This window comes from Alternaria ethzedia, assembly GCF_023757985.1.
Source record: "Alternaria ethzedia strain BMP 0044 chromosome Unknown scaffold_10, whole genome shotgun sequence".
NCBI classification, from domain to species: Eukaryota; Fungi; Ascomycota; class Dothideomycetes; order Pleosporales; family Pleosporaceae; genus Alternaria; species Alternaria ethzedia.
This window is the reverse complement of record NW_026056203.1, coordinates 543,913-569,600: the sequence shown is the minus strand read 5'-3', so window position 1 is coordinate 569,600 and position 25,688 is coordinate 543,913. Positions and strand designations below refer to the sequence as shown.

Genomic DNA, 25,688 nt, shown 5'->3' with positions numbered 1-25,688 from the left:
TGCAGACAATGGGCGGGGATGTGTGTATGACGGGATGGGAGTTGGATACTTGTCGATATAATGGCTGCAGTTCTGGGTGTCGAACTGCATGACTGGGCGCAAGACTGGTTTTTGCACATATTCTTACGGCGCTCAGGATCTCGAAAAGTATGGGACTGGCTTTGGGATTCATCGGCTTTGTACACAATGTCGGAGTGTTTTGGACTACAACTTGTACATGTTTGAGCTTCACGAATAATGGTATCCATGACAGTACTGAGCTTCCGCCACATCTGCACTGTCTCCACACCGGCAAGACGCCACCGGAGTCTTTGAACTGAGGTAACAGCTGACTATTGTCTCAGAACCCGAGGTCAATCACAGGAAGATTCTGAATTCTTCGCGTGACGGATGGGGTGCTCTAGATTACAGGAGAACAGCGTGGAAAGTTTGATGATTGCTAGGTCTAATCCTTCAAATACCCTCCGGTACCATTGACTAAGACCTCACCAGTACTCATCAGCTACCTGACATGGCACCCCGAAAGAAGAAGCAAAAGGCTCGCCCAGCCCCCTCTGCAGCTGATGACATCGTACCGGACATGACTCTACCAGCGAGCGAGCGTCTACCTAACGAGTTACTACAATTGATCTTCGAATATCTCAGCTTCTATGATCTAATACGCTGCACACAAGTGTCTAGGACGTGGGCTAGGTGTCTACCAGGCGACCACTCCAAACTACGCAAGGCACTGTTCCTACGAGATGATCAGTCGGCAAACACAGAAGGACCTCTGCGTCTCGAATTCAACTTCAGGATCGTTGGTAATGTTGTTAGGCTCGAGGATAATGTTCTACCTATCTTATTATATGGCTTTTTCGAGGAAAAGATCAAATGCGACACTGGCGGATCAACTTGCGTGAATCCAATCATATCGCGCCACGAACACCTGTACCATATCGTTCACTCAGGACACCAGCCTCACAAGCTCGAATCGTTCTTTTTATATGCATTCGATACACTGGAGCGCCTGCGGTCGATTACGACGCGTCTTAAACATATCACCGACTGCGGCACTTGGAGGAAGATGCTAGTCTGCGTTCCTGCTGTGACAAAATTGAACGTCATATTTTCGGTCAGTGGCGTTGGTACGATCAATCAGACCCGCACACTTGAGGACAGACGTGGAGTTCGAATGCAATCTCTGGTTGCTCTCATCAGAGCCTTTCTGCAAGAGGTGGGTGATGTAGTGAAGGCGGACGCACCGAAAGTTCGGGTTGTGGATCGATCTCACGGATACGAGGCTACTAAGTCATATAATCAGGTTGGGCGGGGATAACATGATGCCTATGATGTCAGATCAATTGGAGTTAGAAGTAAAACGGGCGAGTATGAAATGCTTGGTCCACTATAAGGTCGGACAGCACTAGACAAAGGCCAGCGATGTCCATCCCCTCGGCAGAGCAAATATTGTACTAGCAACTCAGAAATGATCTCATGGTCATGTGTTACGTGAAGTCTGCCAAATCAAGTAAGTGAATACATCTCTTCTGTGCTCTACCATGCCTGTCGCTGTAACGACAAGTACCGATATTTCACCGTGTCGATGATATCCAAGATGTTTCTTCATGCATCTGACTCCGATCTCATGGGTTACGATCAATCAATAACTTTCAGTAGTATGACCTGATGATCACGCGGAATTGTTTCACCAGGTATCCTACCGCTCGATCAACGTGACTTAACACGCGGTATAACTTCCGACCCCTGTATTTCAATCCTCTCAACTCTCAACTCTACTGGTCTTTCCCGAGAGATTGCGTTGCCTAAGATGCCATATAGTATGATAGGAGATACAAACGACCTCACCATCAAAGGCAACCTAAGCAGGTCACAAAAGCAACCTAGCATGCCGACAGATGGCGCCAATCATCATCTTCCGAGCGAGATATGGCAGAACATATTCGGCTTCCTAGATCTAGCTGATCGTAAGTTCCCTCCGCGAATCTGCTCTCTCCAATGTATTGTGGGCGCTTGATATTGATACTTACCACTGACTCTGGATACAGTTCTTCGCTCCCTTCGAGTGTGCACAGAGTGGCGTGATAACATTCGTAGCACTGATCCAACGCTCCGAGACAAGATGTTTAAGGATCGGGTGGTGCCGCCTAAAGATGGGAGTGGAAGTGGAGAGAAAGCGAACGACAAGAAAGAAAACAAATATCATAACAAAGGAGCGGATGATGGTGACAAGAACCAAAACAGCGACAGCAACAAGAACTTGAGTAATACCACCGACAAAACGGAGGACAGTGTACCCACCGTCACAGTCAATCTACGTGCAGCTGCCGACCTGCTCTGCGTCCCCGGCTCCTTCCCAGAGGCCATGATCAGGTTCGAAGTCGATTTCAACACAGACTACGGTTGTGGTTTTGCCCCCGAGGATTGTAATCAACTATCCAACTTTCCCTCCGGCACGAACTTCCATCCAATTCTTCTGAATCTGGATGAGCGTTTGCCTCTCGTCGACAACGTGTTTCAGGCAACCAATGGAGTGCCACATAAAAACTTCGGTTTCGATTCATTCGATTCTCTGGATGACGTGTTAGAACGGATGCGACAACATTCGCGCAGCAGAAACGATGGCTCATGGAAAAACATGCTGTTGTGTGAGCCAGCTCAGCCGCGCATTAACGTAGTCTTCGATTATACGTATTACACCCGTGGGCGTCGCAAATATAAGCTTTACGGAGAGGGTGGATGCGGGGTTACAATGGTTCAGTTTGTGAGGGCTTTCCGCAAACAGCTGACACATATTGAGGAGGACATACGCGGATTTCCCGAGGAGATGTTGGTCTACTGCGGTGAATGCTGGGAGAAGAACCATGAGGATTGAGTATGAACAGGATAGCATGATTTGGGAGGTAAGAAGATAGAACGAGTCTAGGAAATGAAGAGACCTTTGTCAAACAATGAGGACATTAGCAATATATCTCGATGGTCATGTGGACTTATCTTAGGACACACATGTCGCTCGACGAATGTGACCTCCGGCGCAGTATAAAGTCTAGCACCCCAGTGTCGCCATCCCTCCTATCATCAATCTCGATCCATTCTCACAGGTTATCACACCACCGGAGATACCAAATAACATGCAGGGGAATATAAAGGACGGCACCGATAGATCCGATTCAGGCATACTGACTGGCAGCGCAGTCTCGGACGCCCCTCCGAAGATACTCCGGAATGAAGCTGGTTCAGATGACGAGAACGATGACAACGAGAACGAGGAGAAGGACGACAACATGGACGATGCGAGTAACGACAGCGATGATGATGACAACGATATTGCCACGATTACCGTGACTCTGAGAACGAGTATCGAGCTGAAAAGCCTCCCCGACTCTTTCCCGCGGACCGTGATAGTCCTGGAAGTCGACTTCAACGAAGCGTCCACAAACCCCGAGCCTATCTTCGAATTTACTCGCGATAACGCCTTCCACGACATTATTGAAGACATGGAGCGGTGCATGCACCACGTCGACGAGCGCTTGTTCGATCCAGTAAAGCTACGAAACTCCGGTAAGCCACGACCCTGGTTCAAATTCGAATCTTTCCAACATCTGCAAGATTTGTTGGAAGTCAGCAAGAACAATCCTTTACCTAAGGAGAGTGATTGGATGGACCAGCTTCTGTGTATGCCAGGTCTCCAACGCATCGACGTCGTGTTCGCATATAGGGCTTACCATAACACAGGCCGCACGTACAAGCTCTTTGCGGAAAACGACAGTGGCGTTACTGTAGGTCAATTTGTGGAGGCTTTTCGCGATCATCTGCAGCATGCGGAAGCAGACATACGCAAGTTTTCTGATGAGCTTACTCTCATCTGTAATAAGTGTTTCGACGACGCCATCAACGACGATTGAGTATACATGTTGAAACAACGAGAAAATATGACCAAGGCAGAATATAGTGCCAGAAAGAAAGATATCAGAAGGACCCAACACCAAAATGCTGCTTCTTGATAAGTTTCCTAATCCGATTGTGCATTGGATTCTATCGTGTGTAGTTGTGCCCATCGTGCAGATGAAAGGTGCCCAAGCCAAGCAACCAATGACGTCGCAAAGCCCCCGCAGACCCCCAGCGACGCGCGCACCAAACGATCAACCCTCTCCACGCGCAACCGTTACACAGGCTCACTCCTCCCACATTCCCTTTCAAATATCTACAAACCGCATAAAAGATGGCAGCAATATCCCCCGCCCCCGCCTCAACACCAACACCCACGCCCACACCCTCAACAGCCCCAACGCTCACGTCCCCCACCTTCGTCTTCCCACCACACTACTCCTTCCCGCCCTTCTTCACCCTCCAACCCGTCGCCAGCACACGCTCCTCCCAACTAGCCTCCTGGTCCACGCTCATCCAATCCTACTGCCGCCACAACCGCATCTTCACCCTCTCCCTCATCGACGCGCTCCCCACCCCGCTCTTCACAAACACCACGCTGCGACGCAGCCTCTCCCTCCGCGACGCAAAAGCCATCATAACCTACATGGCCTCCCCCGAAGGCGGCAACCGCGCCGAGTTCATCAACACGAGTTCCTCGAAGAAGGCGAAGGCGGGGGAAGAGGGTGAAGGGGGTAAGGCGTGGATATATTGGCGCAGGCCGGAGGAGTGGGCTGCGGCGTTGGAGGAGTGGGTTGAGAGGACGGGGCAGAAGGGGACGGTGTTGACGCTGTATGAGATTGTCGAGGGGGATGCGAGTCGGCGGGAGGAGTTTTTTGGTATGAATTTGGAGTTGTTGCAGAGGAGTTTGGGGGTTTGTGTTAAGAGGGGGAGGGCGCAGGTCTTTGGGTCGGGGGATGAGGGCGAGGGTGTCAAGTTCTTTTGAGAAGACGCTTTCATGTGGTCTTGGGGGCTTGATAAAAGTTATGGGATATAAGCAATGGGTTAGAGAGGAGGAGGAGGAACAGGCGTTGAATGATACCCAATCGCATTTCGGACCTGGAATCGCAATTTCTGCTATGAACACATACTGCTCTAACATTTACATCGCCTACGCCGCACCCAACGGATTCCGACACGCATCCGTCAAACTAACCCTCGGCTCCCTCCCCTCAACAACAGCATCCAACCACGCCCTCACCCACTTAACCGTCATATCATTCTCACATTTATCCAACGCAACAAGCACATCAGCCCGAACCTTCTCCGTCTCAAAGACCCTCAACCAAGCCGGACAAATCCTCGCCATCTCCTCTAGAAAGAACTTCCTCAGACAAGTCGTTTCGTAGAGTTCCAGCTCTGTTTTGTGTACTTCAGACGCGGTGTCGCTGGTAAATGCAGGAGGAGTTGTCCGCGAGGGCCCCTTGAGGAACTGGGGGAGTTGGACGGCGAAGTAGGGTGGGAGCGTTGCGACGCATTCCCAGTCTACGATTGAGATGAGGTCGCCTTGGGGGTTGACGAGGATGTTGGAGGTGCTCATGTCGCGGTTGCAGAGGATTGAGGGTTCTGCTGCCGAGCTGCTGTTGTCTGGGAAGAGTCGTGGAATGACAGTGCGGAGACTTGATAGTACGGCTTGGATGTCCGAGTAGTGTTCTAAGTCGTCTTCATCTTCTTGGTCTAGTTTGCTGGCGAAATGCTCGAGGATCTGGAGACAGGCGGTGAGGTACCCATGGGTGCTTCGGAAGGGTCCGCGGGCGATGTCTAGGGTGATGTTGTCGCCTTTGAAGAATGCGGGTTGGACGATCTCGTCGATAGTATGTGTAGGTTGTCCATCCCCGTTGGCGAGAGATTTGTCGGCTGGACCTAGACTACCAATACCAGATAGCTCGATATCGAACAGTTGTGCCACATGCTCTGCGATCTGCTTGACTAACAAGCCCTTCTTCATCCAGGACATTCCATGCCAGACTTCGTGTAGAGGGTATGCATCCACCCGCTCCATCAGCATCCACTCGAAGCCAAGCTCATTTGAAAGGTCTGCATCGTGTGCGATGACGTGCGGTACTGGGATATCGGTTTTCTCGCGAATGAAAGCCAAAGTTGCGACTTCGCTGCTGGTTTTGACGACTGGTGCGACGGGTAAACTGACGCGGAAGATAAATCGACCTTTGGTGCAGTCGATAGAGAAAAGCTTGTTGAAAGCGCCCTCGGCGAAGGCTTTCACAGTGACTGATTCTGCTTCCGGTAGTTCCAGATTATCGCGTGTCAGCCTTGCGATAGTCTCTATCGATGGCTCTTCGGTCCAGCATGGCTCGATGCTGAAGACGTCTTCTTCCCATTCTAAGCCTGGCTGATTGACCTTGCGTCGCGGAAGAAGTGTCGTCGTCATAGTGTGCAGCTAAGTTTGGGAAAATGGTGGTTGTGGTGTGGTTGAAGACTGGAAATGGAAGTGAGAAGTTGTGACTAGACGCAAAGGGGAAGCAGTACGCTCCCTTGTTTGTCTTTCATTTTGAACAACGTCACCACTGAAAAGTGAACATATCTGACGTCGTGGCAACACCATCAATCCCAAGGTGCCGCGTCAGTATTGTGAAGTCCATCTGGTCTCTTTTGGCATATTCACTCATATCACTTCGCACGCACAATGATCTGTCGCCCTCCTTCTAATATGGAGGTCCTCTTTGGCCCGAGTGCGTTCTTTACGCACCAGCCTCAACCAGAGATCTATAGAAGAGCAAGATACAAGACCACAGATATGGGTAAGACTCGCAAGGCCATGATGGCTTTCATCGATAGCATTCCAGACTCCAAGCTAGAAGGCGGTTTCAAGAGCGATACCATCTACACTGACCTCAAGAACTTCCGACTCGACAACCAAGGTGTAAGTTCAAGCCCGAAAGAAGCCCAAACTTTGTCTCTTCTCATATACTAACAAAATTATATAGATCACAACGGCCAGGGGTGACAAGCCGGCATGTGTCAACCTCCAGATGCAGGTAAACAAGCGACCCAAGATCACATCCCTTGCAGATGCAGCGCCCTTCAGCGTTGCGCATGTAGAGATTCCAGTCGAGGAATCCTGGTCCGCGGAGACGATCAAGTTGGAGCTCAAGAAGAGCTGCATTGCTCATGGTGATAAGACCGGCCACTTCTAGGCGGCTTGGGTGCTTGCGTAAGTTGGTATACCTCGGCGAGTGTTCACGGCGATATTCTTTTCCGACATGGATAGGCGTTTTATACCCGGAAAGGTGTTGATGTTGCACAAGACTAAGATCGATTAGCGACGTCTTGAGCAACGAGTATAGTAGTCCAAGATAGACTTCAATCCGGAAGTCAGGTTTGCCTGAGTCGCATTGACCACATCCCCGCAAGACGCAAAGTTAAAACAAGCAGTGTCAGATGCTCCGTGCCTGAGAACTGTGGACGTGATGACGCCGCGAAAGCTTGCATAGTGACTGAGGACAAGGAGTCCATGGTGACTGATGCTCTGAATGCTGGGGAAAGTCTTGGGACGTGGCTGATTGACGGTGGAGAGGATGGCTGGACGCTTGGATCCTGATAGCGTAGATCACAGAGAGTTTTGCGAGATGATCCCAATAAGGACACAGATTGATCTTCGACTCTGGAGTCAAAGAAGGCTGGGGACCAGAGTTGGACAGGCAGTGCATGTAATGGTGATGCGGCGTAAGTGCATCGTGACACAGACGTCAGTCATCGGTAGTGGTCCTCTGCGGCGTACTAGGTGTGATAGTGACGCAACACATGCTAGGGAACTCGAATCCACCGTAGATGTGGTGGATATGGCTGGTGATGCAGATCAGGGCGGATCGTCGCAGGCTCAGAGTAAACAATGGTTCTGGTTGAGGGAGCGGGCCGTTAGCTAGTCTGCAGTAGGAAAGGGCCGAGGGTCAACGGGCGCTGCAGAAAGCTACGCAGCACGCACAGTAAACAGAACGATGGACGCCGCTAAGGACGAGGCTGGAGGCTCCGCAAGCCCCATGCGCCGTTCGAACAGCGCATGGCCACGTCGCATAGGCGTCCACAATTGCGGGGAGCGTCGTGAGACGAAGCGACGTGGTTGTGCTGAGGGCGGACGGTCTCAGGCACAGGCTCGACGTTATGCGCTGCAACACAACAATGCCATCCGCAGCGGACCGGTTGCGCGGTGGACAGCAGTATTTGTATATTGAAACAGCGGACTAATCCAGCAGGTCGGTTCAACTGTTAGTGTGTGCAGGCAGACGCTATGCCGCATGCGTCTTGCTGCATTGTGCTGCAGATGGCTGCGGGTCAGCGTGGAGCGCTGCGGGCTGCCGTCGAGAGAGGTTGCACACGGCGGGCGTGCGGTGGGTCGTTGTCGAGGTCGTATAAACGGCCGTCTTATACCTAATCACTCGACCAGCTGGAGTCGCAATCCGTCGCCAGGCACCTGAGACGAAAAGCATCGGAGGATAATTTTAGGCCAGGTACATCTCATTTCCCCTCGGCAGGGTCAGCCCAATCAGCGCGCCCAGAAAGAACGACCGGACCCCTGATCCCTGACGCCGAAGCAGGAGCTAGCCGACGCGGTAGCCTCGCTGTTCGTGCGTGTTGACCATCCCCCAAGGCTCAAGCGTGCCTTCCTCTCTCCACTGTAGAGGCCCATCGCAGCTTCCCTACCCAGTACGCTCTTTCTGCCACTGCGAGCCAGGCCCTCTCCTTCCCTTCTTAGACCGGCACCCCACCGATACGGTCTCTATTTTCTAATACTCTTGCATCGCCATCTCGACACCTACATAGATATACCCCATCCCCGAGGCCTATCTACATGTCGCGAATGGACTCGTGAAGCTGCGCGTCTCCTACTGGCCCGCCATCGTCGATTACTACACTCCACCACGGCCGCTTCCTAGGATTGGATCTATCGACAAGCCATACAGCTTCTACGCGTACAGATATACTCAGCATGCGCCCGTGCCAGTGCTGCGACCATGTTGGCGCTATGATTCTCTCCGAACCTTATCGTCGCCCAACTACTACCTCCTGTTCCCAAAAGCAATCCCGCTCTGGAATAAAAAGGGCTGCTGTCTTCGCTGTCGTCGCCGCATCGATACCGTCCGCAATGGCTCAACGGAGTTGCGTGTCGCTTCAGGGCTCAACCGCCTGCCCGGCCTTTTCCTCCGCCTCTGTCGACACCAATTTGACCGCGAACTTGTACGTCAAATGTGTTTTCATAGACAGAGTGTTGGCTAACAGTGAACGCGCATAGTCCATTTCTTCAATACGTGTCAGACACTCGGTCGTTCGATGAGGGCTTGAAGAATTACATCGGTACCGGATATGCACAGCGACAGTCAGTCTAGTTCAAGTCGTACCACGCGACTGTTCATATGCACCAGGAAAACTAACGCATCCCAGGTACGAGAATATATTGGGATGCTCAAGCGTCAACCTTACTAGCACCACCAACCTCTATGCTCGTTACACAACGACTGTCCTTTGTAACGCCATCATCCAATCCTCCAAGAACAGCTGCGGACTCGGCGACACGGAAGCGACTCCACTTTGTGCTGGTGCCTGCGTATGTAGATCGTCTTTGTCGTCCCATACCGCGTCGAAATGCTGACCATCTCAGGCCGATTTTGCCATCAGCGAACAGGTCATCGTATCAAGCCCGGACCTGTGCGGTACACCTGGTAACAATGCAGTCCCGGAAATCCGCTCTGACTTCGCCCGCTGCTCCAACCCTGCCAACTCTCTCAGCAGTAGCTGTATCGACGCGACCGAAAACGAGCCCAGCGAATGTGGATACAATGGCAACCTACAAGGACTCTGCCTCTTCTGTTCCACTAGCACCGTCAACTCTACCGACTCTTGCTGCGTCAACGCAAACGTCGAATCGCGCTGCGTAGGCATTGACCTACCTACAACCGTCTCGATGCCTCCAGTGTTCCCCTCAAGCACTTCGTCCTCTTCACCAAGCTCCACTGCCGGCGCCGGATCTGGTGGAGGTGATTCTGGTCTTTCTGGAGGCGCCATCGCTGGTATCGTCATTGGATCACTCGTCGGCGCTGCGGTAATCATCGCAGCCGCCATCTTCTGCTGCATGCGCATGCGGCACAAGAAGAATAGCCAGGCTGGAAGCGTCTTCAACACCCCATCGCCATCGCGACGCCACTCTCCCAAGGGGCCCATGCCACCTATGAGCTACGGAGGTGACGGCCAATCGCCCGCTACTATTCTCCCCGGTGCGCGTGTTCAGCGTATGTCTGCTTTGGAAGGATCCGAGTCCTCAGGCCAGAACAGCGACCGAGGCGGCCGTATGACCGCATACGGTGGCTCGCAACTCGGTGCCTTTGATTCACCCGAGTCGATACGTGGCCATCTCGCCGGTAACCTCCCCAAACGACAAGGTTCTCTATCCAGCCACTCTGCTCTCGGAGCGAGCTCTTCACCACTTTCTGGATCTGACCAGACGCGCAACTTCTCCAGCCCGGATGGTGTCGCTTCCGGCCAGTCCGAGCAGCTCCAGTTCTTCAAAGACTACTATTCCCAGGACGATATCCACCCGAACGACACTGTTGCCACTCTCTGGGCCTACCAACCTCGTGCCGGCGACGAATTCGAGCTAGAAAGAGGAGATATGCTCAAGGTTGTCGGTATCTGGGATGACGGCTGGGCGACAGGTGTAAGACTTTCCGAATCGGCAGAGCAGTGGGAAGCCCGGAAAGCCGAGCAGCGCGACTCGGGCGTAAGCAACGGCGGCCGACGATCACCCGTCGAATCCGACAGCGAGATCAAGGCATTCCCCTTGGTCTGCGTGTGCTTGCCACAACACTGGAGGAAGACGATTGAAGGCGACAGCACAGACTCTGGCGGGCATGGCAGCGGAGGTGACCGGATACCTCCAAGCCCCTAAGATGTCCTTCCGTGCCTGGGTCTGTTAACGCTCCCTAGTTGCTCCCTTGTCATCTCCAACCTCAGAACGCCCACCACGTTACGCGCGGTATGGAAAGGGCAAAAGTCGAGTCGCATCCGCAGCACCACCCAATTCGCTAACACGGCCACTACTCTCGAGCACACCAGACGTCCACTCCCTGGGGTCTAGTACACTTATCGGCTCCGACCCTGTCTCCAAATAGTAATGTCGCCACGATGATGTTTGATTTACGCGTTGCTCTTCCCGTTTTTGCGATACCTTCGATTCTTGGTCCTCCACCACACCCCCGATCATCGGCCGTCGTTGTACCCCTCCAGGGGTCCCTTCGAACCCCTCGAACACGCCACGGCCGCTGGACCACTTACACTTCTGCTTTGTCACGATCAGCGCGAACCATAGACTGCCTTCGGGTCTAGTGTCTAATACGCTCCTTAACCGTCCCCTGTCGCGCAAGCCTTTGCTTTGCGCAACAAAAAATACACCTTCTTCGACGTTCCTCCAGTAAATCACGCCAAACACACATCTACTCCGGTACATACGACCCTGACCTACCTACCTACCCACCCGGCTGATTGACGTTTGTTCTATACCCCGCCGCATATCCCATGCGGCGCAACCTTTCCTTTCTTGCTGTTGATTGTTTCTGTGGAGAGTGAGTGAGTGAGTTGAGAGCGCTGGAAGCGATATTGTATATATGACTCTTGCTTCCGGAGCCTACTCTCGAGGACAAAGGGTTAATGCTTTATCTTGATTATCATTTCTACGATATCCCGCCTGTTGGGTAGGAGAGAGAGAGAGGGTGTGGTTTGTGGTTGTTTAGTAGATGGTGGCTTTTGCTGTTTTGGATGCTGAGGAGAGAGAGGAGATGGTGGTTGGATGGTGGTTGCTTGCGTTTTGGATAGCTAGGTTTGGCAATGGGAAACACCGGAATATTTGACATGTTGTCTTCTGGGTAGTGAATGCTTTGTGCCGTGCAAACTTCTAGTAAGATCGTCATTTTGCCCAGTCCGGTTGACCCAACGACCTCATTTCTAGAACGTCAGCACCGAGGTACAACCATATTCGCAACTCTATCCATCTCTCAAACCCTCACCCACCAGCCCTCGCCCATCACTTTCCCCTTTCCCATCCCTTCCTTCCCAAAACCCTGGCTACCGGCACCTCCCCAAATCCTTACGCCATCTCGAAACACGCACCGTTGTCACTTATAGCCAAGCATACACCTATAGCATAAGCATGAAACCCTTTGCCCCGACCCCAACAACCGAACCCGGCTCGCCGGTTCAACACCCCCCCGTTCAACACGTTTCTCGAATGCAAATCTCCGAGCAAAACGCACAAGCCACAGGTACACGTGTTTGATCCTTTGCTTACTGCTTACGTGACTGGAGTGGGTACAGGGTATAGAAGGGATTGGTATTGCTTGGGAGGCAGATCTGGTTTGGAGTTGGGATTGTTGAAGTGTCTCACGTGATAAGACGAGATGGGACTGGGTTGATTCAGTGTCGGTTTCTTACGCTTGCGCTTGCACACAGTATACAAGCGGCGTTCTAGAAGATGAAGTTATGGTGTTGGTATAGCGAGGGGTGTGAACACCCTCTGTCCTATCCACGAACACTCAGACCACGAAGAGCACAGCAAAGCAACGATGATTAGTAAATGATCGTTCATATTTCAGGTATCATCTCGTTCTAATCCCATCTCGTCCTGAGACCCAAAAGGGCATAAACCAGTCCCCCATCATAGTACCCCGAAGGGAGTGTTCATCGCTAGTCCGTAAAGTCATCGCATCATTGCATAGTAAAAGCAAGGTCGCCCAAAGGCACAACCGCCGCCACAGCTCACCCCCGGTATAATCTCTCCATCAAATGGTATCACCTACGATCTTCCCTTCCTCCTACCGGCCTTGCCTAAGCCTCCATCTTCGTTTCGCTTGTGCCAATCGTCTATCTCGCGTCGAACGCCTTCGCGGTACGACTTGTATTCTTCGCTCGTTTCCACTAGCAGTTGTGGGCAGTGGCCTGAACGGCGCAGATGTCGCTTCAGGTTCTCCCAGCGGCAGTCGGGCTTGAAGGTGCAGTTGGGGTGTGGACATCTGTACGGTCGGAGAGTCTGTAAGCATCGTTAGTAAGAATTAGTATTGTATAACGAGCCTGTCGAGGCCTACCTGATGTGTCCTCTCGTGTTTGCTCAAGTTACTTGAGTCGGCACATGTAAACTCGCAGAACCGGCACTTGTGCGGCTTCTTGCCCTCGTGCAGCGCGCTGATGTGGGTTTGCAACTGTGTATGCGTTGTTGTTGTATAGCCACAGCGGTCGCATACATACGGTCTCTCGCCGGTGTGTGTCCGCTCGTGATTGTCTTTGGCTTGGTTGGTAGCAAACGTCTTGTCACAACCCTCATAGCTACACGCGTATGGGCGGTAGCCTGCGTGGCCGAGAAGATGACGAGACAACTTGGAGCGTTGCTTGAAATCTTTGGAGTGTGCTTCACAACCTTCCCATTGGCAGAAGCAATGTGTGCAGTTGTCAACGTGCCCGGTCTTGATGTGTTTGTGGAGGGTTTCGGGGCTGTCAAAGACAGCGAGACAGAGGACACCGGGCGCATGTTGCCTGCAGGTTCTGATTAGCTGATGTTTTTATGTGCCGTCTAGCACTCTGAGAATAGAAGTGACTTGGAGGGTTTAGGAACCAATTCAGGCCGACGTACCACTTGCACACACAGGACTGGGCGTCGGTCGCTCCAGCAGCAGATGCCGAACTTGAGCCAGCAAACGTTGTCCCGCTGGGCCGTAAGATCTCGCTTTGGACCGCAGAGGCGAGGAAGTCGAGTTTATTAGCAGCACCGAATGAGCCCCCTGGCTGCAACTCGTTAGGAAACGCCGAGCCTGTCAGCATCCACGACTGATCGTGGAATGTCTGATCGTTGAATCCCATCATTGGGGCGTCTAGGCTGAAAGGATTCGAGTGTAATGAGTTGCGGTCCGCCGACACAGGGCTTGTCGGTAAGCTTGGGTTGAAACCAAAATTCATAAAGTTGGACGCGAGACCGTTGCCCTGTGCTATCGACGAGTTCCAAAGGTCCATTTGTTGTTGTGATGCAGATGGTGCATCACCGCACGCTCTTTGAGGTCCATGGCAACACGAGTTGTCAATGTGACAGTGGTCACCAGCGACGTTGAGGTAACAGTGTGGTGGGAAGACTGTTTGGCCAGGGCCCGGCGATGGCTCGGTAGTAAAGGCGCTTTCTAGCGAAGTATAATTGCTGTGCGACAGCGCTGGCGTTGGCGCGCTCGACGCTATTGTTGTCAGGTCGTCGGCGATGGTGTTGTACCCGTGAGTTTGGGAGAAGCAGGGATATGTCTCGAATGACCCCAGGCCATCGTCGTTTCCGTGGAAGCCTTCTTGAAAGTGACAAGGCGCGGTGTCGTAACAGTACACAGTACCGACGGGTGTAGGAGCGGAATGGGCGAAGTGACACTCGTGATGCGAGTCAGGCAGGGTGAAGGGTTGATCGTTGCACTTCTGACAGAAGCAAGACTGGTCTGGACAAGCGGCCTTTGTACACTGAGGGTCTATACAGTCGTCTGTGCAATGGTCGTTTTTCTCGTTACACCGGGGGTCGAAGCAAGCGTCGTCTTCGGGGCAATCGTCGGCAGGGCAAGGCAGTGGAGGACAAGAGGGCTCTAGATGGCACTCTTGACAGAACTTCTCGAAGCAGTCGTCTGGGAACGGACAGTCGGCATCGAGACTGGGTTGTGAGTCGGTGGTGAGTCCGTGATACTCGGTCACTTTCAGGGCGGAAGCCCTCCGCTTAGGTGGGCGCACGTCGCACGTCTCTGGGCAATGAGTGCAACACAAGCTTGGATCAACAGATTGAGTACCGTGTTCAAGCTGGGAGGGGGTTGATTGGCCTCGGGTTCTTGCGGCATCATCTTTCAGATCGTCTGCAGCACGCTTGGTACCTGCCACCGGCGCGCCCAAGGAGAACATTGGATCCGTAGTCCAGAAGTCGTCTTCGTCTCCAAAAGCCGAATCGCGATCGCAGTCTGCACAGTTATTAGCCATGTTTGCGAGCCCTTGGTGGGAGATTCAGAGTGTGTGTCTGTCAATGTCGAAAAGTCATGGCGGAGGCCATCACGGTTCTCAAGATTGGGAAAGCACGATGGCGTAATCAGAGTGCCAGGCAAGGTACGAGGGGTAAGTGGAAAGTGTAAAACATACAACTAATCATGCCTCTTGGGGTCTACCCAGACAACCTCACAACACCTACTACAAGGGAAAGGATACGGTTCGGCTGAGATGATGAAGGTATGCGCTTGAGAAGAGTGAATGGAGCCTAACCCGAATGCGTAAAAGCGTATATCCAACTCATGCGCCCTCATTGGCCCTTGGCTCCAGCCTTGGAAGTCGCGACTGTCATGTGTATCGTACCTTTTCCGAAGCCAGGCATCACAGGACTCTAATCACGAGGCTGGATAACTTCGAGACGAGCTCACTATCGCTATCGACCTCCGGTGCTATCCCGACGTATGTGAGGCGATTCACGCACCGGTACCGTCGTGTGCAACCGGACAGAGAGTCCTCCATCCACGGGATGCGGAAGAACTCATTGCGCTACCGCTCTAGTGTACCCACCTACGGCGTGCTTGACGTTTGCGATCATCGTCATGCGTAGCCGTCACAAACGCGACGAGAACGTTCAAGAAGAGATGAGAGAAGATGAGCAAACGCAGGCCGGGAGTGTGTGATGCGCAGTTTACACCCTGCCTGAGATGCCGCAGCCGGGAACCGAGAGACGGGTACTTGGCGCCAATCCCACGCGTCGCAATGCACATTTCCCCGCCACGAGGCTGATGTCTCCGCAACTCTCCCTTGCACCTTGGACCCTACCTTCGCACAGCCACAGTGACGACTACGCCTACGACGCTCATAACCAAACATCCTTTGCCTCAGCTTCCCATAACTTCAACTCCTTATACGAACCTACAGATGGGTAACCTTTGCGGCAAACAGTCCAAAGACAACTTCGAAGGCCAAGGGCGCACACTCGGGTCTGCGCCTGCGCCCGCGACCAAAGCATCTGTGCCGAACAATGTTGCGCCGGCGAAGCCAAAAGTTGGAGGACCAGCGCGGACACTAGGAGACAGCAACCGCGAAGATGATCCGAAGGCTGCCGCCGCCGCTGCAGCAGAGGTACGTACCTACAACCTTGTTTGCGACGATGATAGCTGACACACTACCCAGGCACGCGCGAACAAAGCCACATCCGGCGACCTCCAGAAGAAGCTCGACGCCCAGAAGCGCCAGACGAACAACCAAACCCTCCAGCAAGCCGCCAACGAGAGCCGTCTAGCTCGAGAAGCCGACCAAGCAACCGAGACAAGGAACTACAACTAATGCTCATCAAGGGGCAGGATAAGAGAGGGGACTATTGTACATACTGGCCTTTACGATTCACGATATTCATATTGATATTGGTACAAGCGGTGGTTTGGCGCATTTCAGCATACATGAGCCCGGCGTTTGAGGGAATGTAGCCGTCTTAGACATCCTTAGACATGACCTACGAGTTTGTGGTTGCAGCGTTGTATGGGTACAGCAAATCCAAAAATTTCGGTTCCTAGTTGTCAGGTAAATGTCTTGAATTGGGTCTCTCATAGAGGCCTAAAGCACGGCTTGATCATCGCGTCAGGCCTTCTTCTAGGCCTCTATGAGAGACTCAATCCAAGACGTTTACCTGACAACTAGAAACTGAATTACATCCTTTCAAATGGATTGACTCTGTGCCTATGCCTTTCGTCTGACGAATACTAATCATATCCTCCCCTCGAACATCACACTCATACCCGACGAAGAAGAGTTTCTTATTACATTTTTCATTCATTCCCACGAGATCGTATATCAATCCCGCATGACTATCTACTCAGCCCGATGCTAAACACCTTACCGCCCGTCCGAAAACCCAACCGTGATCTAGAGAGGAGATGGTATAATCCAGGGTATTGTACAGCGAAACCATGTCGAAACGACCGCGCAGATGCAATGACCACCAGAGAAAACACCATGCCAATGACGAGATGCAGAGTACGAGAAAGATGATCGTCGCATATCCCCCATCCCAACCAACCTTGAAGATAAGGCAGCCCAACTAGGCCTAACCACCCGTCATTATGCAGACAAGACGCCAGACCCACCCAGTCCACCAGCTCCATTGCTAGTTGCGGGATATCGTTGTTGTTTCGCTAGAGGAAAAAGAGACCCTGGATATAAACGCCGTCGCTGAAAAACGTAGAAGCGACTTTAAAAGTTGAATGTTGATGCCCAGCCACGCCACTGGAAGTTTCACCCTCCGAGCAACGCGGGGGCTGTTTTGAGAAATTCTTTTTGTTCGGCCGTCGCAGTAGATCAAGTAAAAAAGTGTATGATCGAAGTGCCGAAAGGCGGGAAGTCGAAGAGAAGAAGATATGCTGAGGTTGGCAGCTTAAGCGGTGACCTCAGACACGGGGGCACGACCGCCACCGACCAGCTCAAGGATCTTGCCAGCGACAGCCGCGGGGTAGCCACGAGACAGGCCCTCGTTGACGACTGTCATAGCGGCAGCGCGGTCCTCGACGGCCATGTAAGCGCGGGTCATGGCCTCGTAGGTGCTGGGCTCGCGCCTGCTCTCGGAGACGGACTCGTAGATAGCCTTGGCCTTCTGGATGTCATGAGCAAGGGCCCAGCCGTGGATGAGAGAGTTGGCGATGTAAGGAGTCATCTCGACGCCACGGGCACGCATGTCACGGAGAACATCCTCTGTATCCGCGATCTGGTGGTTGGCGACCATGGCCTCGAACAATGCCTGGTAGAGGCAGGCCTGGGGACGAACACGGCTGTCGGCGAGGACAGTGTCAAAGAGACGACGAGCACCCTCCATGTCGTGCATGACGCAACCCTTGGCGTGGATCAGCGATGAGTAGTGGACGGCTTCAGGGACAGCACCGGCGCTGCGAACTTGCTCGAGAACCGACTCCGCGGCCTCCATATCGACAGGCTCAAGGGTAGCGTAGGTGTCGATGAGGAGCTTGTACGTGTGCGTGGTAGGCTCGATGCGCTTAGCACGCATACGCTCGTAGTAGTTGAGAACCTTGCTGCGATCACGCTTGGTAGTCAGGAAGAACTGCATCATACTGTGGTAGGGCGCGGGGCGGGGCTTGTAGTTAGGCATGCTCTCCATCTCTTCGAACAGCTCCTCAGCGAACTTCTCGTCGCTAACACGGCAAAGAGCGTTGACAATGGTACCGTAGGTGACAGAAGTAGGGCGAATGCCGAGGTTGCGCATCTCAGAGAAGTAGAATAGGCAGTCGTCGATGCGTCGGGCCTTTCCAAGCTTGCCAATCAGAGCGTTGTACAAGAAGGAAGAAGGCTCAACACCCTCAGACTTGGCACGGAGGAAGATCTTGACTGCCTCAGTCGCTTCATCGAAGGTCTTGGTCGACTCCTTGAGCGTGGTGATATAGAGACCAAAGGTGTTGGCTGTCGGCGCAGCACCCATCTCAAGCAGATCCTGGTGATACCTTCCCGCAAGATCACGCTGGTTGCAGGTGAGGCAGGCAGCGACCATGGCGTCCAGGATCGTTACCCAGCCGTATCGCACAATGCGGTACTGAGGTAGGAGGGGAACGTCCTGCTTGGCAAGGTTGAGGATATCATGAGCAAGAGTCAGGCGATCTTCCTTGGCAGCGGCGGTGATAAGCTTAGCATAGGTGAAGAATCGAGGGTGGCGGCCAGCTCGGCGCATGTTCCTGAACTTCATCAGAGCCTCGTTGAGGTGAGATGATGATCGTCCGTGAGTCTTTTCCAGAAGTTCGGTGATGGCAACAGAGCCCTTGTTGTCGGTAGATGCGGCGTAAGGGTCGTATTGATCCTCGAATGTGGGAGCTGACGGGGTGATAGGAGCTTGGACAGGGTAGGCGGCAAATGGTGCTGGTGAGTACAAAGCCTCCGGAGCGGGATGCTTGTAAGCGTACCATCGGTGCTGGAGATCACCCCTGTCGAGCTTGGTGAGCACTTGTTCAACGAGACCGGAAGTTGTCTTGTTGACTGGTGTGCCATTTGCGGCGATGACTTCAAGAAGATGGGCGAACCGTGCAACGTGAGCAACGTCAACTTCGGCCTCCTGGAGTAGAATTCCAGATTGAACTTGCATTAGAAGCGTGATGTCGTCGAAGTTGAGTTGTACGATGGCCTCAGGTCCCATTCCAGCAAGTAGGTGGTGAGCAACTGGGGTGACTAGGCCGCCGTTTTCAATCATCGTCCACATCAGTTCCATGCTAGCCCGCGGCGGAAGGAAGATACCACGCTTCATCATGAACTGACCCATAACCTCGATAGCCTCGTCGATGTGCTCTACGGTCTCCATCTTAGCTTGGTTAGAGCCAGACTGAGAGTCCCGTATGCGAGCAAACATTTGACGACCTTGACGAAGACCGCGTTCTGCGTGTCCACTACCAATTAATGCAATACTGTGCATGGCAGTGGGCTCGATGAAGTCGGCCTTGGTGGGAGAAAGCTCGAGCATCCTCCAGAAAACCTCAGCAGCTTCGATGTTTCCAGTGCGGATATGCATAGCACCCATCGCCATGGCTGGCCGTGACAGGTCGACCTCAGCTGGAAGATCATCGAAAGCCTGAGTAGCAATCTCTACGGCATCGCGATCCGCAGCCTTGATGCAAATAGCGGCCATAGCGATCTGACGCGCCTGTGGGCTAAGGTACTCCGTTGCGTGCACGTAGGCTTGGTCGAAAGAACCATTCCTGAGCCATTCGGGAAGGAAGGCCTTGAGACCGACAATGTCGCGGACGGAAGTGACGTCTTCTGGTGTGGCGAGCGCACTCTCGATCTTGGACAGAAACTTCTCAGCTCCCTCAATGCGGCCACATACCGTATACGCCTTTACAAGAGCTGCATACACGTCGTTGTCTCTCCTAGTAATCTCGAGCTCGCCGTTGTCGTTTGAAATGGCCAGAGCTTTGTACTCGTCGTAGCACTCGACCGCACTCTTCAGATCGCCAGACTTGCCGAAAGCTTGGATCATTGGAACGAACATCTCGGCAGCCGGAGTCACACTGTGGGATTCCATATGGGAGTAGATTCGTACCATGTCATCTACACGGTCGCTCTCCGCGCAGGCGGTGACGAGCAGCCGGTAGGTCTTTTCGGAGAATGTTCGGTTGGCCTCAACGTGGACGGCAGCGTCGAAAAGCTTGATGGCTACTGAGAGCGACCCGTCCTCAGCGAGGATAGCATAGTCAGTCTCGTGCGACTGAAGCATGAAGCTGCCCTCCTCTTCCATACCTCCATATCGCAGACGCCTGTCTTCGAAGCTTTGCTTCTGAGACACAACTTCGAGGGAGCGGACGGATAGGAGTTCGATCAGGGTGGTGTACGTAGCAGTGTCAGGCACAACACGCCGGCGAAGCATATCAGAGTAGACATCCAGGGCCTTGGGAACGACCTGATGCTGGGCGCGGGGGAGATGGATCGCAGCAGATAGCAGGGCATTGTATGCGGTGGCTGATGGCTTGACGTCAGAACGAAGCATAGCCTCGAAGACAGCGGGTACTTCGGCATAGTTGCGGTTGATTGCCAGCTTCTGCAGCTGTACGGTATATTCGTCGTGCGCTTCGATTGGGCTAGTGGCGATGGTGGACTCGGTGCGGCTCAGAATTGACGAGTTCACAAGAGTGTCCGCGACAGTGGCGGGCGACTCTGAACGGGCCTCTTCTATTGGCGAAAGCTCTTCCTCAATGGCCTGGGCAACTTCGCTATCGACCTTGTACCGTGCCACCTCTTGTGCAATTGCCTCGTCCACTTGTGCCAGCGCAATCTTCTCCGCCTCTTCACCACCGACAGCCTTCTTGAAGTCCTCTACTTGGCTGGTGCTGTATGCGCGGTTGACACCGGCACGCGCGGGAACCGGTTCTGCCACCTCTTCAATTGCAACACTGCTCTCCTTGGCCTCAGCCGCAGCCTTGGAGCTGGCCGGGTCCCACTCGATGAGCTTGCGGAATTGGAACTGCGACCACTCCTTGTCCTCCGTCTTCTGTTGGTGTTTCTGCCATGCTGTGTAGTATGCGGCTAGACCGGAATCCTGGTGATCGTGTTGTCCGGCGGCGAGCGCCTTGAGCGCGCTCGTTGTAGACGATGTCGAGGTGAAGGCATGTTGGTTCTTGAGACCCTTGCGGAAGCGGTCGTGTTGAAGGGAGGCGAGGGGATTGTTCTGGCTTACACCAGCAACTACTGATTGAGCATAACCGTGAGTAAAGCCCTTGGCAAGACTCTGGCGCGCGAGATGGAAACTCTTAAACACCATTTAGGAATTTGAGGAGCCCTCCAGATGGATAGGGTGAGACTGTGGATGGTCAGTACGATTGGTCTCCAATGTGATCCCGGTGGTGGAAATGCTCCGAGCGACTGGACATCGGCCCGCGACCAATTTTGGGGGTTAGGCAACAACTTTGTGGCTCGCGTGCGCGCGTCGCGATGGTGAGAGCAATTGTTGGCAATTGAAGGAGAGGGTACCTACTATTCTCGGGATCCCTACGCGTCGGTGCAGGTTCATTTGACGATGGCCGTCAAACAAACGCGCTTTCGGATGTAAGGAATCGTGTGGTTGTGGGGAAATTGGCCGGTGTTTAGTGAACCTTAACGCCCCAAGTGTGTGTAGTCGAATGCTCGGAAGGAGTCGCAATGCTATTAGAAGTAGAAGGGGATGCGACAGAGAAAAAGCAAGGCGCACGGTGGCCTGGAGAGAGATATTGTCAGCCTCGAAGGCAAGTTGGTTAGCGGGAGTCAGAAGGAAGCTTCGAGCGCACAGTTCGTAGTCGTCATGAAAAGGTAGGACCGATGCAATGGACGCTAAAATTGGCCGAAAAATTATCGCAAGTCGCGCTGAACCCACCTGGGCACGTTTGTCTAGCGTTCGCTCACGCGAGCCCGGCGACGTGTCCCCTCGGGGAGGGATGTATACGCCTCCGACCCAATCGTCGACGCGCGCTCTCTCGCGTCCCTGGTAACGTCGGCGCCGGATCGATTGTGGCACCGCGCCGTCCAGGACGCCCATCGAACTCTGGATGACTCAGACAGAACGACGAGAAGAACACGGCCTGCACCCCGCATGGATCTGGCCTGCTGCAGGATTTGACTAGCACCTGATGGCTTAAATCCGCCGTTCCGGTTCCATACGCCGTGCCCATCGGAGGCGAACTGCTGCATGTGAATTGCGGCGCCGTACACGTGCACGTGACGAAAGTTATTATCATCGCGACAATTTCTCCTAACCGCACTCGGCATCCTCGAAGAAACGGTGTATACCGGCAGCTGCAAGAGTTCGTGGCAGAAGCTCAGTGACCCACCGCGCCTGCAGTCAGGTCTCTAGTCTACGCTGCACACCCCGCGAGACAGCCATCTCCAGCCCCCCTCCAACATTGCGCGAATATTGCTGCCTATTATCAATCCAACTAATCGAGATCCTGCTGCTTCCTATCGCACCCAGCTACTCCACTTTCAGCATGTCATCATCGGACGCGCCGTTGACCCCGAAGGCCGTTTCTTGCCCGGCAAAGGTACTAGTCGCGGGTGGCTACCTCGTACTGGACCGGGAATACACAGGTCTGGTATTCGGTTTAGACGCAAGGATTCACACCGTGGTCGAACCTATCAAAACGAGATCCGGCGTGACGATCAATGAGATCCTGGTGACGAGTCCTCAGTTCCGCGAGGCCATTTGGGAGTACGGATACAGGTCGCAGGGCCAGGATGGAGGCATCACCTTGACGCAGTTGAGCGTGTAAGTGCCTTTTCCCTCCCTCCATCAGCCACGTCCGTCGCTTGCATCGTATCATCTCATTGGTCGTCCTTTCTTTCCTTTTTCTTGTGTATCACTCCCTCCAAGCCCATCAGCATCTCTACCCAATCGGGCAAAGCATTCTTAATGGTCGTTCATCACGTGTTCATTGAAGATCTGTTGCGAGATGAGGCTGCAATGCCAAGATAGTATCTGGATTCCTAAAGCCTGTGTCATCGCTTCTGGAACGTTGGTGTCGCATCGTGTTGCTGCTTTGATTTTGCTCTGGCTTCTCCAAATTTACCCCTTCTCCTGTACTATTCTGCAAGCTTTTCTATTACATCGATGGGCATGATCTTGTCATAAGCTTCACTTTGACTCAGTCTACCAGTCCAACTAACCCCAACACAGCGGCCATGAACAATCCATCGCCAGATCCCGCAACCCATTCATAGAAACCGCCTTAACATACGCCCTCACCTACATCCACGCCCTCCTCCCCAAGACCCTCATCCAACCCTCCAGCATCCGCATTCTAGCGGACCAAGCCTACTACTCTAACCCAGGCGTCACCCGCAGCTCCAACATCATCTCTCAACCCCACAAAGTCTCGCGCTTCCAGGACTTCAACGTCAGCCTAAAAGAAGCGCACAAGACAGGACTAGGAAGCAGCGCAGCACTCGTCACAAGTTTCACAGCCGCAGTGCTAGAATTCTACCTACCAAAAGAACTTTTCGATATCCACACGGAGAAGGGCCAAACAGTCCTCCACAACCTCGCTCAAGCCTCTCACTCCCACGCCCAAGGCAAAGTCGGAAGCGGTTTCGACATCGCCTCTGCAGTCTACGGATCCTGTCTCTACAAGCGTTTCTCGCCCTCTCTGCTGAGCGATCTACCTCAACCCAGCAGCCCTGGCTTCGCAACACAACTACGCTCTTTAGTCGAGGGCCCAACATGGGACACCGAGATCCAAAAAGCCGCCATCAAGATGCCCAAGGGAGTGCGCCTCGTCATGTGCGATGTCGACTGCGGAAGCGAAACACCGGGCATGGTGAAGAAGGTGCTAGCATGGAGAGCAGAGAAGGCAGAGGAAGCGGAGAGGATCTGGAAAGATCTGCAGAAGGGGAATGAGGCGCTGGCTGCTGAACTTACGCGTTTGGCTACTGATGAGCAAGGCGACGGGGATGTGAAGTCGAAGTACGACGCGCTGAAACAAATCATTGAGAGTAATCGCGCGCTGATTCGCGAGATGGGCGAGAAGTCTGGTGTGCCTATTGAGCCGCCTCAGCAGACGCGTCTATTGGACTACTGTTCCAAGCTCGACGGCGTGATTGGAGGCGTTGTTCCTGGTGCTGGTGGCTTCGATGCTATAGTTCTTCTAGTGGAGGATAAGGCGGCTGTCATTGAATGGCTCAAGGTTTGCCTTGCGCAATACGAAGACCCTGAAGCGATTGGTAGGGTTGGTGTAATCGGTGTTAGAGAAGAGATGGTGGGTGTCAAGGAGGAAGACCTCAGTCTGTATGCTGAGTGGAAGGAGGCTTACTGAAAGGCATGAGAACGGGTCGGAAGGTGTGGTAATACAGACTGTGGAGGCGGTGCAGAGGTAGGTATCTTTAGCAGACGGGAGAGCGTTGTCTTTTTAGTATTAGCGCAAAAGTTATGTCAATACAGCTGTTGTAGACCTTGACAAACACAAAGGCCGGACAGCCCATACGTCTTGGGCAACTGAAGCCCTCACGCTATCATAAGCGATTCATTCGCACAGAAACACAGGACTGCAAGGCGCATGTGAGAGCTTGGTAAGTCGTAATTCATACTTCATGCGCACCGGACGTTACTCATGGCATTGTGGAACCAATGTAAAACTCCTTCACAATTCATGAGGTATCATTCCGTGCTTGTCTGAACTTTTTAATTCATAGATCTTGACATGGACGCCAACCCATTTCCGTTAAAGATCGCCCTGTCCGTCCATTCCACCTGCTACACCACCTTCCTCGCCCCGCTGGAGTATGGTACTAAGGGTACACTGGTGGCTCGCTAGTTGGAAAAGCCCCGGCAATGCAATGCTTCATGAGAGACAAAGGAAGAAAAGAGAAACACCTTCACGAAAGCACGCTTATGCCTTGACGGCGTACTTTCGCTGGGGGAAGTGTGTGTTCCTCTTCTTCTGCTTCTCGGTGACGAGCGAAGCCTCGTGCTTGGTGAGTTTTCGGCGGATGGCGCGGGTCTGCTTGGGGCGGAGGTCGAGAGGAGTGTACCTGTTCAGTGTTAGAAATTGGTCCCTGGAGCTTCCGAGTCGGCCTAGACGCACTTCTTGCCCTTGTAGAACAGCCTGAGCTGAGCCCTCTGGTTGGCGTTGATGACGGTGAGGACCTTGGCAATTCCCTTGCGGACATCATGAATGCGGGTGAGCTTGGTGTTGGAGCCACCGGTGACCTTGGCGGTCCTGAGCTGGATCAACTCCCTTCACGTCCGTCAGCATTCCTTTTCCCTGCCAGTGTTCCGGTTTCGGCGACGTACGACTTGAGGTCGGTGAGCTGGGACGCGAGCTCATCCTTGGACTTGTTCCACAGCTGGGCGGTCTTCTGCGGTGGTTGTGAGCACGAGATCGGAGGTTGATGTTTGCGCAGGCGAGGGTGTACGTACGACCTTGGAAGTAGACTGGAGGCAGCAAGTCAGCACATGTTCTCTCAATCGTGAAGTATCAAATCTTGCGCAGCACCACTAGCGGAGGGTGCAACGGCCTGACCCCTCACTGCCAGCGGTTCCGTAGCTGCGCGATGCAGTCCCCGTACCAAACGCATAAATGAGAGCAGCGACGTACCATTTTGACTGTGAGTTAGTAGGACCGGGTGATATGGATGGGGTCTCGCGTGTCGCAACGATGAACTTTTGGTGTTGTCAGAAATCAGTGTGTCGCCCGGAGCCTCGCTAAACTATTCGCCGATCACCAAGACGGCCTAGCGCCTTGGCCGTGCATTGCGTAGCCCGCGCCGGGGCAGGTGCGACC

At 53.4% G+C, this 25,688-nt stretch overlaps 10 protein-coding genes across 10 annotated transcripts; 6 read left to right on the top strand and 4 right to left on the bottom strand.

Moving 5' to 3' along the window:
- Positions 1 to 1,888: 1,888 nt before the first annotated feature.
- Positions 1,889 to 3,905, top strand: J4E87_005091 (uncharacterized protein; the record flags this gene model as incomplete). Its single annotated transcript, XM_049376708.1, has 3 exons — positions 1,889 to 1,967; positions 2,049 to 2,583; positions 3,059 to 3,905. The coding sequence occupies 3 exons, from the start codon at positions 1,889 to 1,891 to the stop codon at positions 3,903 to 3,905; spliced, it is 1,461 nt and encodes a 486-aa protein (XP_049233564.1).
- Positions 3,906 to 4,222: 317 nt separating this feature from the next.
- Positions 4,223 to 4,873, top strand: J4E87_005090 (uncharacterized protein; the record flags this gene model as incomplete). Its single annotated transcript, XM_049376707.1, has 1 exon — positions 4,223 to 4,873. The coding sequence occupies one exon, from the start codon at positions 4,223 to 4,225 to the stop codon at positions 4,871 to 4,873; it is 651 nt and encodes a 216-aa protein (XP_049233563.1).
- Positions 4,874 to 5,038: 165 nt separating this feature from the next.
- Positions 5,039 to 6,316, bottom strand: J4E87_005089 (uncharacterized protein; the record flags this gene model as incomplete). The annotated part of the gene is made up of 1 exon (XM_049376706.1): positions 5,039 to 6,316. One exon carries the CDS (start codon positions 6,314 to 6,316, stop codon positions 5,039 to 5,041), a length of 1,278 nt encoding a protein of 425 aa, XP_049233562.1.
- Positions 6,317 to 6,595: 279 nt separating this feature from the next.
- On the top strand, positions 6,596 to 7,082 carry J4E87_005088 (uncharacterized protein; the record flags this gene model as incomplete). Its single annotated transcript, XM_049376705.1, has 2 exons — positions 6,596 to 6,808; positions 6,873 to 7,082. The coding sequence occupies 2 exons, from the start codon at positions 6,596 to 6,598 to the stop codon at positions 7,080 to 7,082; spliced, it is 423 nt and encodes a 140-aa protein (XP_049233561.1).
- A 1,946-nt stretch (positions 7,083 to 9,028) lies between these two features.
- J4E87_005087 (uncharacterized protein) lies at positions 9,029 to 10,825 on the top strand (the record flags this gene model as incomplete). The annotated part of the gene is made up of 4 exons (XM_049376704.1): positions 9,029 to 9,120; positions 9,176 to 9,259; positions 9,325 to 9,487; positions 9,542 to 10,825. 4 exons carry the CDS (start codon positions 9,029 to 9,031, stop codon positions 10,823 to 10,825), a joined length of 1,623 nt encoding a protein of 540 aa, XP_049233560.1.
- A 1,899-nt stretch (positions 10,826 to 12,724) lies between these two features.
- On the bottom strand, positions 12,725 to 13,932 carry J4E87_005086 (uncharacterized protein; the record flags this gene model as incomplete). Its single annotated transcript, XM_049376703.1, has 3 exons — positions 12,725 to 12,958; positions 13,014 to 13,458; positions 13,556 to 13,932. 3 exons carry the CDS (start codon positions 13,930 to 13,932, stop codon positions 12,725 to 12,727), a joined length of 1,056 nt encoding a protein of 351 aa, XP_049233559.1.
- Positions 13,933 to 15,837: 1,905 nt separating this feature from the next.
- Positions 15,838 to 16,245, top strand: J4E87_005085 (uncharacterized protein; the record flags this gene model as incomplete). Its single annotated transcript, XM_049376702.1, has 2 exons — positions 15,838 to 16,041; positions 16,093 to 16,245. The coding sequence occupies 2 exons, from the start codon at positions 15,838 to 15,840 to the stop codon at positions 16,243 to 16,245; spliced, it is 357 nt and encodes a 118-aa protein (XP_049233558.1).
- Positions 16,246 to 17,329: 1,084 nt separating this feature from the next.
- On the bottom strand, positions 17,330 to 21,202 carry J4E87_005084 (uncharacterized protein; the record flags this gene model as incomplete). The annotated part of the gene is made up of 1 exon (XM_049376701.1): positions 17,330 to 21,202. One exon carries the CDS (start codon positions 21,200 to 21,202, stop codon positions 17,330 to 17,332), a length of 3,873 nt encoding a protein of 1,290 aa, XP_049233557.1.
- Positions 21,203 to 22,400: 1,198 nt separating this feature from the next.
- On the top strand, positions 22,401 to 24,221 carry J4E87_005083 (uncharacterized protein; the record flags this gene model as incomplete). Its single annotated transcript, XM_049376700.1, has 2 exons — positions 22,401 to 22,678; positions 23,087 to 24,221. 2 exons carry the CDS (start codon positions 22,401 to 22,403, stop codon positions 24,219 to 24,221), a joined length of 1,413 nt encoding a protein of 470 aa, XP_049233556.1.
- A 573-nt stretch (positions 24,222 to 24,794) lies between these two features.
- On the bottom strand, positions 24,795 to 25,505 carry RPL35 (60S ribosomal protein L35; the record flags this gene model as incomplete). Its single annotated transcript, XM_049376699.1, has 5 exons — positions 24,795 to 24,936; positions 24,990 to 25,142; positions 25,199 to 25,263; positions 25,325 to 25,339; positions 25,503 to 25,505. The coding sequence occupies 5 exons, from the start codon at positions 25,503 to 25,505 to the stop codon at positions 24,795 to 24,797; spliced, it is 378 nt and encodes a 125-aa protein (XP_049233555.1).
- Between the last annotated feature and the right edge of the window lie 183 nt (positions 25,506 to 25,688).